Source organism: Desmodus rotundus, chromosome 2, assembly GCF_022682495.2.
Source record: "Desmodus rotundus isolate HL8 chromosome 2, HLdesRot8A.1, whole genome shotgun sequence".
Lineage (NCBI taxonomy): Eukaryota > Metazoa > Chordata > Mammalia > Chiroptera > Phyllostomidae > Desmodus > Desmodus rotundus.
Genome location: NC_071388.1, coordinates 50,298,755 through 50,311,916, shown reverse-complemented (window position 1 = coordinate 50,311,916; position 13,162 = coordinate 50,298,755). Strand labels below are relative to the sequence as shown.

The 13,162-nt window shown below is 42.2% G+C and overlaps 1 protein-coding gene across 4 annotated transcripts in view; it reads left to right on the top strand.

Annotated features, from left to right (window-relative positions):
- ATP13A5 (ATPase 13A5) overlaps positions 1-13,162 on the top strand; it is a 99,070-nt gene that overhangs the window by 56,086 nt on the left and 29,822 nt on the right. For all 4 annotated transcript variants that reach the window (XM_024556343.3, XM_053918214.1, XM_024556342.3 and 1 more), the window contains 8 exons: positions 1,554-1,704; positions 4,155-4,241; positions 4,890-5,046; positions 5,938-6,055; positions 8,779-8,903; positions 9,726-9,886; positions 11,785-11,910; positions 12,981-13,060. In XM_024556343.3, coding sequence (XP_024412111.2) covers positions 1,554-1,704; positions 4,155-4,241; positions 4,890-5,046; positions 5,938-6,055; positions 8,779-8,903; positions 9,726-9,886; positions 11,785-11,910; positions 12,981-13,060 — 1,005 coding nt within the window. The remainder of the gene's footprint in view (positions 1-1,553; positions 1,705-4,154; positions 4,242-4,889; positions 5,047-5,937; positions 6,056-8,778; positions 8,904-9,725; positions 9,887-11,784; positions 11,911-12,980; positions 13,061-13,162) is intronic.

Here is a 13,162-nt window from a genome sequence, read left to right as displayed (position 1 = left end):
TAATAATTACTTGGTATAATACACAGTCCTGGTTTTTATAATAACATAGTGGATAAAAGGTAGAAATTAATTTTGAAAATGAGTAGATCAATACAATGAAGGAGACAGCATTTAAGAGAGGTTTTGAAGTGTGTGTGGCTAGGATCTTTACAGGCATGGGCTAAAAGCTGGCACTAGGGAGGTGAGAGGGCAATCACAGAGATGCTACCCCAGAACAGAGCTAGAGGGTGGGAGGAGTGTCCCCCGCTGCTCCCAGGGAGTGCCCTAGAGCTTCTTGATCCCTTCCTGCCAGGCTGAGACCTGCCTTCTTAATCTGACTGGAGAGGCCTCTGCTTCTAAGCTTTGGCTCCCAACAGTGGCTGAGGCTGCTGTCATTGAAGACGAGTCACGGTGGGGTCCCTCCAGATGCTGACAGGGCCAGATGCAATACTGGCACGTGGTAGCAACAGGCAGGCAGTGCCATGTTGCAGAAGATCCTCGGTCTGGGCCTCAGCGTATTACCTGCGCTCTAGCCTCACACCTGTCTCTCTGCTCTTGGCTGCTTAGATGCCTGGGCCAGGACTCTGTCCAGACAGGCCTTTGTCCAGACAGGCAGGGCCTCTGTTGGTCAGAGTCATAAAAAGGGGAAAAGGATGTTTGCAGTTTCCACCCACCTCCCTCCTGGTTGCCCCTAGGACTCTGAAAATTTTGGAAGAGTAAACGCTACTAGATACAATGACTGTTTAGCTCTAAGACTGGAAGCGAGAAAGGTAAACAAAGTCAGTCCACTGCCAAAGAGGAAAATGAACTTTAAATGCTGGACATCCTTACCAAGAATTTCAGGAAATAGGGGCAAAGGCCAAAGGGCTGAGAGAAATATTTCAGAGTCCATGCATGCTTTTACTTGAAGAGAAAAGGAGCCACTGGGCAGGCTTCCTTTTCATCCCCACTACTTCATTGGCCTTGAGACGTCTTGCCTGGGTTGTGTGGCTTTCTAGAGCCAGCTCTGGGAGTTCACAGGAACCTGCTCTGAGCCTTACCAACATGTGCTTTCCCGCCACCTGCTGTCCTGTGGGCGGGCTGCACGTAATCTGACAGAAGTCCCTGAGATTCTGCACACACAATTACAGTGTTGATTGACCAGTGGCAAACTGTTGAAAAGGAAATTCACATCCATCTCAAAGGAGGGTTTTAGGAAAAGCAATTTGCAGGCAGAATACTCCAGTTAGAACATGATGGAGCCAAGTGAGCTGATACTTGCAAACTCCCCAAAGGCTCAAGGGCAGGGCAACACGTCTGCAAGTATAGAAGTAACAAGAAGTTTAACTTGGCTCTGGAAAAAACTGCGTAAAAGACACTAATAAGAGTAGAATCTACAAGGCGATGTGGAACTGGAGCAGACAGAGCCTTGAATAGCAGGAGCATGGACATTATCATACAGCACATGGGGAGTATTGAAGGTTTTCAAGATAAAGGTTAGGTATTATTAAAGTTCTATGTTAGTAAGATTTAAGGGGCGGTGTACAAAATGATTTTGTTGAAGACCTTAACTTGTTAAGCATCTTCTCTACCAGTTTTCAGGAAGTCCAGAGCTTTACCTCAGGCAGGGCTTTGCCGTGGGGCCCACTGTGTGCTGCCATGGCCAGCTGCCACTCTCTGATCCTTCTGGATGGGACCATCCAGGGAGACCCTCTGGACCTCAAGATGTTTGAGGGCACTGCCTGGGTAAGGTGATAGTTTCTTGCTCCAACTGAATGAGGAAAACTTGAAGAAATCTTTACTGGGAATGCTAAAGCTTTTCTATTATAACTTTAGTTGAAACCCAGAGAAGATTCATAATAATGCACAAATGAAATTCTAATCTTACCCAAATTTCCCAACCTCTGTACCAAAGAACTCTGTTAATGAGTCATCAGGAAATAGGGTTGCCTGATCAAATGAACTTGGGAGCTGCTGTTTAAACAAATTAACTCGATTTGACTGCAAGATTTCTTTCATATGTTGCAGGTCACTCTGAGTATTAAGAGACTATGAAATGCCACATTTACCAAACCTATTTGACCACAGAACCCTTATTGATAGGCCAAAACATGTTTTGGAGAAAAGTATTCTTTAAAACATCCTCAAAGAAACAGTAGACTAAAGCAGCGCTGTCCAATATAGTAACCGCTTACCACAGGCGGCCAATGCGCATTTGAAATGTGGCTGTGCGACTGAGGAACAAACTTTTATTCTATTTTACTTTATTTTATTTTATTTTATTTTATTTTACTTTATTTTAGTTTAGTTTAGTTTAGTTTAAGTTGAAATAGATACAAGTGGTTTGTAGCTACTGTGTTAGACAGCGTAAGTCTACGCACCAAATGGAGGGCTCTCAGTCCAAGTGGTTCAGTTTTCTGAGCTGAGTGTAAATGATGGTAGAAGGTTGTGGCAAGGTGGGAAGACCCCTCAGCTCCCCCACTCTCTAGCTGAGTGACCCCAAACTCAGACCTGAGACTCTGAGTCTGTGCCTCCTCTGTGCATTTGAGATAGCAAAGCCCCCCTCATGGACTTGGGGTGAGTGTAGAGACTATTAGCTTAAAAGGGCCCTGTGTGAAGCGCCCAACAAATGGAAGGCATTAATTAATTAATTAGTTAGTTAGTTACTTACCTACATTCTGTTACCCTTCAAAAAAATGTCCTAAAGCTACTTACAATGATACATCAAACACAAGTCAGCATTTTAAACAGAGTTGTAAAGAAATGGAAACACCAGGTTGTAGGGACATGAAGTGCATCTCACAAAAAGGTTAATGTAAAGATGTATAGTAGGAAAACTATAGCTTTCTAGAGGCCAAGGTAAAAACAGAATAAACCTGGCAAACAGGGAACTTTCTGATATCAGTAAGTTATAATTAGGGTATTTGTTTTGCAGAAGTTTTTGACACCAAGACAGAAATATACCCACTTTTCTGGATCTTAATAGAGAGGAATCAGTGTAATTATTATCTGCAATATCTTACCGGCATCATCAGAGTTGACAGAATCATGGATGGCGGAGGGCCATTATTACTGTATGGGACTTTGATCCTGGTTTCAGTGCCACTCCCTTTTCCACCAGGGAGGGTGGACCTGCCTGCACAAATGGCAGACAAGTCAGGGTCTTGTGTGGGAACATGAATCTTTAGTAGCGGCTCTGAAAGAACTGTTTTTATGAGCAGTTATATCCACCCCAAAGCATAAAAGTGCAAGATTATTCATTGAGTTTAAAGCTGGGTGAGAAGCAGCCTTGAGTTAAACATCTTTTAGTAGTCAGGAACCTTTCACCAAACATTAAGGGGGAGCAAAACTGTCCTTATAGACTGTAAAAATTTTAGCACCAGAAGGGATGTTAAGAGTATTTTTCAAAAGAAACTGAGATCTGAGTTTCTCAGATCTTGAATCTGAGAAAAATGAAGTGATGTTCCCAAAATTAAACAAGCAAGTGACAGAGTGGAAACCAACAGTTGTCTCCTATTTTCTGATCATATATATATATGGTCAGAAAAAATATATATTAAAAATATTTTATATATTTAATATATATAAATATATATTATATATAATACATATAAAATATATAATACATATGGCTGTTTTTCCCATATATTAAGTTAATATTAGTTTCTCAGGTGCTATGACTTATAATGTTATAATATCCAAAGAAAACACACCATTTTAAATATGCTTTCTAATTGGCTGGTAGCCAACTTGCTAACTCTCTGGCTGACCAATTAGGCTAGTAGCATAGATATAGCCTAAGAAGTAGTCCCGTGTTTAGCTGAAGATCCAATCCCAACTCCTCGGAGAGCTAATGGGCTCAGCTCTGTTGAGTAGGTCTCCACGGCAGTCTCCTTCAGTCACCAGAGATACCACTTGGAAAGAGCATTGGCCTGTAGCTCGTTCTTCTTCCATCAGTTACTACTTAAAGTGCAGTCACAATATTTCTGGCTTTTTGACATTCTAGAATAAGGCCCTTTAATGTAAATCAACACAACAGAAATTTGACAATGACGGTATTAAAATAATTGGTCTAGAAGAGAAAGTATGTGAAAAGGGCTTTGAAAAGATTAAAGTGCTATGCAAATGAGAAAAATTTCTTCTTTTAATTTTTTCTCTAAGGAATCTTATGGGTTTTTTTTTTCATTTTAAAACAGATCATGGAAGATTGCAATGCAGACTACTGCAAATTTAAGATGTCAGACTCAAGCATAATAATAAAACCAGGACCAAAAGCTAGTCGGGTATGATTTGCTTCTTTAAATCATATAGCTCTTCCCCTTAAATCTGATGAAACTCTCCTGACTTTCACATACTTTTATATTCCTATTATTTTGCCTTATCCTAACAGTGTCCACAGTTGGTTTGCTCATTCCTTCATTCCTGAATTTATTCATTAATTTATTCAATACTCACTGAGTGCCTACATATGCTAGAGAACTGTGCTAGGTGCTGAGGGATAGAGTGATTTCAAAGCTACACGTGTTGGTCTCTGCGTTGGAGGAGCACATGGGCTGGCAAAAAAAGATCAATAGAGGTACAAATAAGTATAATACAATGTGCTAAGTGCCATAATAAAGGCGGAAGACAGAGCCGCAGGAGTCCAGAGGTGGGAGTGAATGCTGTTTCTGGAAGAGAGGCACCACAAAGGAGGGGTGACCTGGGAGCTTGGCCTGAGATGATGAGGATTTCTCCAGGCAGCCAGAGGAAAGGGCCTTGCAGACCAGGCAACTTGATGAGAAAATCGCCTTAGAGGCAGCCAGAAAAACACCAGTGTTGTGGCACTTCATGATGGGCCTGAGCGCATGGCCGAGGACAGCCTATGTGTTGGTGTGTATCTACTACATCTCACTTAAAAGCTCCATAAACACCCCTGTCTCGGTCCACCACAGAGCCCCGTGGAGGCCATCGCCGTCTTGCGCCAGTTTCCGTTTTCGCCGAGCCTGCGCAGGATGTCTGTGGTGGCTCAGCTGGCGGGGGAGGAGCACTTCCATGTCTACATGAAGGGCGCCCCAGAGGTGTTGGCCCAGTTCTGCAGATCTGAAACAGGTACGAACGGACACATTTCTCTTTCAGGAGGGAAAGTATTTTTAAAGTTCAGACACATGAAGCAAACAAGGCTAAGCCAATACATGGGGAGGTGGTTGTCTTCTCTGTGGGTGGGAAGTGGGGCTGGAAGGTTTGATAAGGCAGACACGATAATTTCAAGGCAAAGAGGCAGAGAGAAAACACCCCGCTGTGCCTCAACCAGCAAAGCCCAACCACGCTGGGGTATCAGTGAAGGAGTTGTGAAGTGAGCATCAGGAGCTAGAATAGAAAGCTGCTCAAGGCTTTGAGAACCAGGGTGGGAGAGAGTGAGGAGCCTTTGGAAAAGGAAATCATAGGGACAGGCTGGGACAATAGACCGATTCTACAGCAGAGGCCTTCTGTCAGCTCCTGGGGAGCTGGCACCACTGAAGGGGTCTCAGAGACATCAGTGAAAGGAGAATGTAGAAAATATAAATCTTTTAGGAGAAAGAGAGTGTTTAAATTAGATGGTATTAGAGCAAAGTAATTGATCATTTTCACAGCAATTTCATCTCCCTGGGCCAGATTTTGAGCTGATTTGTATTGTTTCTCAGTCTTACAAACATATGCACCTCTAAGCAGTAGCCCAGATTTATAAGAATACTGTTGCATTCAAATGGTTTCATTTGGATAAAATTGGTCTTTTCCTTCTGATTTTCATCTGTATTCTCATTATGATGACCGATATCCATCAATTTGTGCACCAAATTTTTGATTTGGCAAACAAATTTTTGTGATTCTACATTTCTATTAAAGCATTTTTATATGGTGAAAGTTAAAACAAGGTACAGTGATTGCATGTCAAAGTCTTGCTTAGGAGTTGGGTGACCTTCAGTGTGACATTACATTTACCTCTCTCTTCTCTCCTGGCAGTGCCCAGGGACTTCTCACAGCAGCTGAGAAATTACACCAAGCAAGGCTTTCGTGTCATTGCCCTGGCCCATAAAGCCTTGAGCGTGGGGAGGCTTTCGGAAGTGGAGAGTTTATCCAGGTAAGAAACTCAGAAATTGGATCTGTGGGAATGAAGAGAAGGAGCCCTGGAGATGATGGGTTGATGGAGAGCTCAAATCATAAAGAAAGCTCTTAGAGATGAAGAGTCAATCTCTTCCAGTCCCCTAATTTAGACATGGCTAAATGTGAGCCACACGTGGGAAGACTTGATTAGGTGACCATGCTGGTCAGTGGTAGAACATGGATGATAATTGAGTTCTCCTAACTTCCAGATGCTAATGAGTTCTCCTTGTCCTGAACTCCATTATCCCACCAAAAATGACCAGCCCCTCTTCAGCCTTGGAACACTATGTGGCTAACTGACTTGGGCGGCCTACACACAATGAGGAAGGAGAGAGTTGGCGCCTTGAAAGTCCTCCAGAATCTTTAGACTGGGCTTCTTTCAAGGCTCAGTAATATGCCTCCCTCAGATCTGGAGAGGCAGTGACTGCAAACTGAGTCCCTTATGCAAACTAGAACCCAGTACCCTTAATTATGTTAAGGGGATGAATGGTCCTCATTAGAGGGTTGTTTTTCCTTTGAATGTTTCTCAGTTTTTAAAGGTTGTTTTGAATTGTTTATAACAAAGAAGTAGAGAAACACTGTAAAAAATTTGAATAATGAATCACTTATGCATCAGTTGTCTTTGATTTTGTGTTGCCGATAGAGGTACTTTTATGTAAAATTAGCTCCCCTGCATAAAATATGGATATTCTTTGTTCACCATCAGTATTTACAACTTAAGTCCATCTACTCTAATATAATCAGTAGTCATTGTCCCTTTCTTACAGTGTCAAGTTCCCCTATCTTCAAAATGTAGGATTGGATGACCTTTAAGGAGGCTCTTCGGCTACAACATTTTAATCTTCTAGATAGAATTACAAAGCTCATTTTGAAATACATGAATGGCACTCTCAGATTTCACATTCAAGGTGTTAGCTATTCTTGAGCAAGCATAAAAACCCATCACACTCAGGATTGTATAATTTTTCAAGGCAAATTTTAATAACAAACATTAAGATCATGTGTGAAGAGAATATTTATGTGGCTGGACATGGAGTTTAGCTACCGCCCAGCTGCCACGTGCAAATGCAGCTGTGATGTTCTTATTTAAAAGCCACTAGTGAGGTAGACATTATTATAAATATACCAAAATTTAAGAAATGAGGATTAAATGTGCTAGATTTCTAACCATCTCAGATTTTCCAGGAGCCTATTCTGCTTCTTAGAATTCAGTTACTATTTTCAAACAGGATAAAGGACTAGGGTTTTGATATTCTTTAGAATCAATTCTATTTAGCAAGTTTTCCAATTAGAAAATACAAAAAAATCTTAAAAACTGCCATCAGAAAAGGAAGTAGGAGAGCTTTGTGAGATGACAAAAAAAAACCCCTAAAAAATAGATGAAATATTTTATCCAGATTTCCCCTTCCATTGGTTTAGCAAGTTCTATTGAGCCTGACTGTGTGGGATGCTCTTTGAGGCACTGAGGATTCAGAAATGAAGACAATAAAATCCTTGCCCTCCTGAGTTTATATCCTAATTGGGGAAATAGGTAAATAAATCTATACAATATTGTCATGTAGTGATAAATGCCCTGAAGGAAAAAATAAAGCAGGTTGAGAGGATTAAAAAACAACAACAACCAGAAGACACCATTTTACATGGGGTGATCGGGGGAGTCCTTGCAGGAGGTGACCTTTGAACAGAGATATGGGTAAAGTGAGGGAGCCAGGAGTGCAGATGTCCAGAGACGGGGGAGCATTGCAGGCGATAGGAATAGTGGCGAAATGGCCCTGACACAGGATTTTGCTAGAAATGTTGTGGAATCACAAAAGCCACAGTGTCTGAAAAGGTGAACAAGGGGAAGTGTTCTAAAACAGAATTGAAAACCAGAATAAACTGGGGAGAAGAGTTTTGGACCTTTCTTTCAGTTCAAGTTAATGAGAAAATATGACTCCAATTAAAAATGGAAATTCATGAGGTTAAATGATGGAACTTTAACAAGTTCTATACTAAGGCACATTTTTTAAATAATATTTTCTGAGATCTCTAAGACAGGATTTATATCTGATTATCTGAGTATTCGCTGAAGTGCCTGATATAAGATCTCAGAGAAAGTAGTTGTCTAGTGAATGGACTTTCGCATGAAATATATAGCAATTTAGACTCTACTCTAGAGAGTAATGTTCCCATTCGAATTTGAATTGTATTTCCAAGCCTCCAATTTCAACTTCTGAAAACTGTTCAAATCCTTGGCTGATATCACATTCATACTGTAGCTTACAGATGGAAGCTGAAATGAATGACACCATATTCAACTATTACTATAGTATCCTCTATGCAGTATGCACTTAATAAATGTGTAATAAATTGATTATTACAAGCTCTAAAATGTCTTGGAAATAAAAATATAAATGATTAAGAAAATTTTTTACAACCAACAGAAGAATTGCAAGATATGTACACTGTTTTAAAAAAAATGGAGTTGAAAACTAGAAGGAGCTAAAAGATATAAAGTGGTTGTCGCTGCCTCTGAGAAGAAGGGTGGTGTGAAGACATTGTCTCTTGGTTTTTCTTTTAAGCTTTTAGGGTTTTTTATTAATTCATTAAATATGTATATATATTACATTGATAATACTTAGACATTTTAAAAAGAAGAAATGAATCCAACTCTTGAGACTATATAAATAAGCTTTAATATCAATTTTCCTGAATCCAAAGAGAGAAGGTAGAGTCTGAATTAACATTTCTGGGACTTCTCATAATGGAGAATCGCTTGAAAAAGGAAACCAAACCAGTCTTGAAGGAGCTGAGTGAGGCCCGCATCAGGACTGTGATGATTACTGGTAGGTGTGCGTTTCTGGAGGCCTGATAAGTTGAATGTGTTTCAGGCATAAGAAGAATATGGCACGAGCTGAGTGAGTGTGTGTGACTGAGGCAGAAAGAAAAATGCTGTGCTGCCAAGTTTGTTACCCCGTGGTACAGCTATCTGGAAACGTGTGGCTCCCCCAACACCACCATGAGTTTTGGAGGCAGCGACCACATCGTATTTTCTTTGTCTAATGCCCACTCTTCCTCTCCAGGAAGCACACTGCTGAGGGGCTCACAGTAAATGGTTAAACTCGAGTGGATGTGTTTGCACCAGTAACCCCAATAGGACCTCTGGGTAAAGGGTGTGAGACTCAGCCTGACTGTACTTCGGGACAGTGGGGACAGGCATGGCACAGGATGATCAAACCCAAGCGTGGCCCAGCCAGCACTAAGTGTTCTTTTCTTTGCTTAACCGGAATCCAGATACTAAAAGTGTTTTGATGCTATCAGATTGGGTCATACTGCCTTCGCCACTAAGAGATGTCAGTCTCCTGAGGATTAGTCATGAAGTGACAAACATTCATTTATTCATTTGTGCATGTTTTGGAAAGATGCAGTGTTGAGGATGGCAGGACGCTCACTATGGTGGGAGGCAAATGCAGACACGGCAGTTGACCACTAGGGGCAGACAGGCTGAGGCAGAGGGGAGGATAAAGGGTTATTAAAAAAGGCAGAAAGCAGTAAATGCCCCCCCAAAACCACCAACCAAGTAATATGGGCACTCAGGAGAGGGGGAGCTCAATTCTCATTGCTGAGAGGTCTATACATAAAGCCAATTGACTTTCTCTGTCAACTAGGTGACAACCTGCAAACAGCCATTACTGTTGCAAAGAATTCCGAAATGATCGCTCAAGGGAGCCAAGTGATCCTTGTCGAAGCCAATGAACCAGAAGAGTTTGTTCCTGCCTCGGTGACCTGGCAGCTGGTAGAGAACCAAGAGAATGGACCTGGGAAGAATGTGAGCAAATGTTAAAGGGCCCCTTCGTGACCGGACCTGACAGGGTGCTGGCCCTGGGCACTCTTCTCTTGGTATCACAAGTCATCCCAGTAACAATCCTCATATCTATCCAGAGCTTTACAGTTTGCAAAGCATTTAGCATTTTCATCAGCACTTCTCAGCCCCAGCTGGACAGACACATCACCTGGAAGATGATTAAGCTTCCCATGCCAAAGCTCTACCGATTAAATAAGAACCCCTGGCTGGGAACTGGTTTCAGCCTTCCCTCCCGGTGTTTGCGATGTTCAGTCATGGTCGAGAACCACCAATTTACATCCATAATCCCCATTTAATCCTCACAGTTCCCCTGTACAGTCGAGTAAACTATTCATTTTACAAATGAGAGAACTGAGGCCTAGGGAGGAAAGTTTGTCCGAGACATACAACTGGCGGGTTGCAGAGCAGACTATCAAACCCAGGTCTGTTGATTCTACCCAGGTCACGGGCATGTGGTAGTGCTGTACCTGTGACATGCAGTTAACAGGTGTCAGCTTTTCTCTGGAGTAAGCTCCATGTGTACTTGCGACAGGACAGCTTTTTCACATGAAGGGAATGGTTGCAGCCTGACATCCCATCACTAAACGCATCACCTCTGTCTTCGTGTGAATTCCAAGAGATGGTCCTCCAGGTGATAAACCACAAAAATGCTCTCTTCTTCTGGCCAGCCCTTCGGCTTGTGAAGGGTAGAGCAGGCCTTTGTTCAGTATACAAACTTCACAACTGTCCAGAGTGCCCCTGCCCCTAACATGGAGAGGTGCCTTGACTTGGCTCAAACCCCTTTGCATGGGCTTGAGTGAAAGATGACAACTCTCTCTATGCTTTCAGCAGACTTCGACATCACTTTATATTGCCTCCATCACTGTTGAATGAAACTCAGGTACTCACTAATCTTTAACACACGGTCCACTCACATCAGCCATGCATGAATTTAATACCTTGACTGACATTTTAGCCATTGCTGGGAGAAGTCACATCACAGTCTCAGGCTTTCCTCCTCCTCTCTGTCTCCCTCCCACCAGCACCCGCCCCCAGTTTCTACTAAAAGTAAAAAGAACCCTGTCCTTGTCTCAAGTGGAATGCTTCAGAGCACGTCTTTTTGTTGGCTGTTTCATGGGGCTTCGACGGAGATGCACCTTACCTTCCAATTTGACACATCAAAACATTTTTTCTTCCAAGTGCAATGCTTTCCCGAAGAGGAATGTCTCTAATGAGTGAAATTTTCTCACCTACTGACACGAGGAGTGCGTGTGCACTCATCAGATGCTCCTCCGCGGGGCTGGGACAGTGACAGCGGGTCACTGACAGGTGATCAGCAGGAGGAGAAGCGAGTCAGAAAAGGAGCTGGGCGCCAGAAGGAAGCAGGTTTCCTGCTGGGCTGGGGGCTGGGGGCAGGTTGGGGGCTAAAAAGAACTCTGGCTCCAATAAAAGGGCATGTTTATTTTGTAGTGAAGACTGTGAAATGATTTTTGAAGGAATGAATTGTAAATGATCTTAGGAAATAAAAGGTTGCGTGATGAAGAGAAGGAAGAGAAGGGATGGATGTTCCTGTTCTTCTTGGAATCACTAATTGGTACCTGAGAGTAATTTCCTCGGTAGAATGAAACACACACATTATCTCCCAGGACAGGATCCAGAGCATCATGTTGTCAAAGTATCGCATATTCATATATAATTTGGGGAGATATTTGAGTGTCTTCTTCATATAAACCTATGTTCCATGGGCAAATTACACATTATATGTTTGCTAGCCCTCACGTGGGTATGAAATACGAATGTAATTCCTTACAGAAAATGTCAGAAAGCAAAGTGATTCTGAAAGAGCTAAGAGCTCACGTGGAAATGATGCCTTTTGATTTTAGGAAACCTACATTAATATTGGAAACAGTTCAGTGCCTGCTGGAGAAAAAGGGGGCTGTTATCATTTTGCAATGAGTGGGAAATCATACCAAGTGCTATTTCAGCATTTCAACAGCTTGCTTCCAAAAGTGAGTACTGGAGAAATGAAGTGTTGTGTTTTCCTCTGCAAATTAGAGATGCATAAAAGGGCAAGAGAGTAGTGAGGCTGACATCACTGAGAGTATCTCCGAGTAAGAGAATAAACACCCCCCAAGATCACTGCCCCTTCTGAAGTTTCCTGGCCCCGCCCATGTGCACTGGCCCGAGCTTGAGCTTGCTCGTGGCCTCCTGTTCGGTGTTTGAGTTCTGGTACCGCCAGTCGCCCTGTCGCCAGTCCAACCCCTGCCTCCCTCCTTCCTCCTTCCCTATCAGGGAGAACCTCAGGGTAGTTCCAAACATGTTCCTGTTTTGTGGGTTAGCTTTTCTCTAAATTACAGCAGGAGGAAACGAAGTCCCCACAGTTTCTTTTCAAAATCATTTGTTATCTTGTCCTCTGCGTGTCTATTTTGAAGTAGTGCTGTGCGGGGCTGTGCGGTCGGTGTGAAGGAGATAAGTGGAGCACAAGCCAAGGGCAGCAACCCTCTGTTAGCCATGTCTTGAGAATTCTGTCATCCTACCAGCCAAGGACCATAAAATCTAGACCCCAAAGGCTTCCAGAAAATGATCAGTCCGATTCCTCATCGTAGGGATGGGAAAGCTTAGCCTCAGAGAAGTCAAGTCACCCGTGGAAGGTGTGTACAGGTAATTGGTTCAGAGCTGAGAAGAGAAGTTTATTTCTCAACTCCGGATCTATTGCTCCTCTCCCTGTCTATGCTTCAGTTGTGGAAACAGGGTTTAGTAAGAAGAACTGTATTTCCTTAAGCATTTTTATCCCATATGCTCTACTGCTTTTTAGTTGTTATTATTATTAAGTAGAGGTTATCCCATCTTGGAAAAATGGCCTGGAAAGAAGTAATAGATTTGTGATGGAGGACTGAGAGTGCAAGTTAAATATTAAAGCATTAAATCCCCTCACTCCCTTTCCTGACATTTGGTCTAATGACCCACTACCCAATGCTATGTTCAAACAGTGGCCAGAGGTGATTTTTCAAGGCTGTTCTTTTATTTTAAAGTGTTCTTTTTTTCTAATCTTATTGTAGCAATCATTTCTTCTCTTTAGATTCTGGTGAATGCAACCATTTTTGCAAGAATGTCTCCTGGGCAAAAATCAAGCCTTGTTGAAGAATTTCAGAAATTAAAGTAAGTGTTATTGCATGAAAGGAGTGAATTCATTACCCACTGTGTAACAAATTACCCCCAAATTTAGTGGCTTAGAATAATACTATTTATTGTTTTATAATT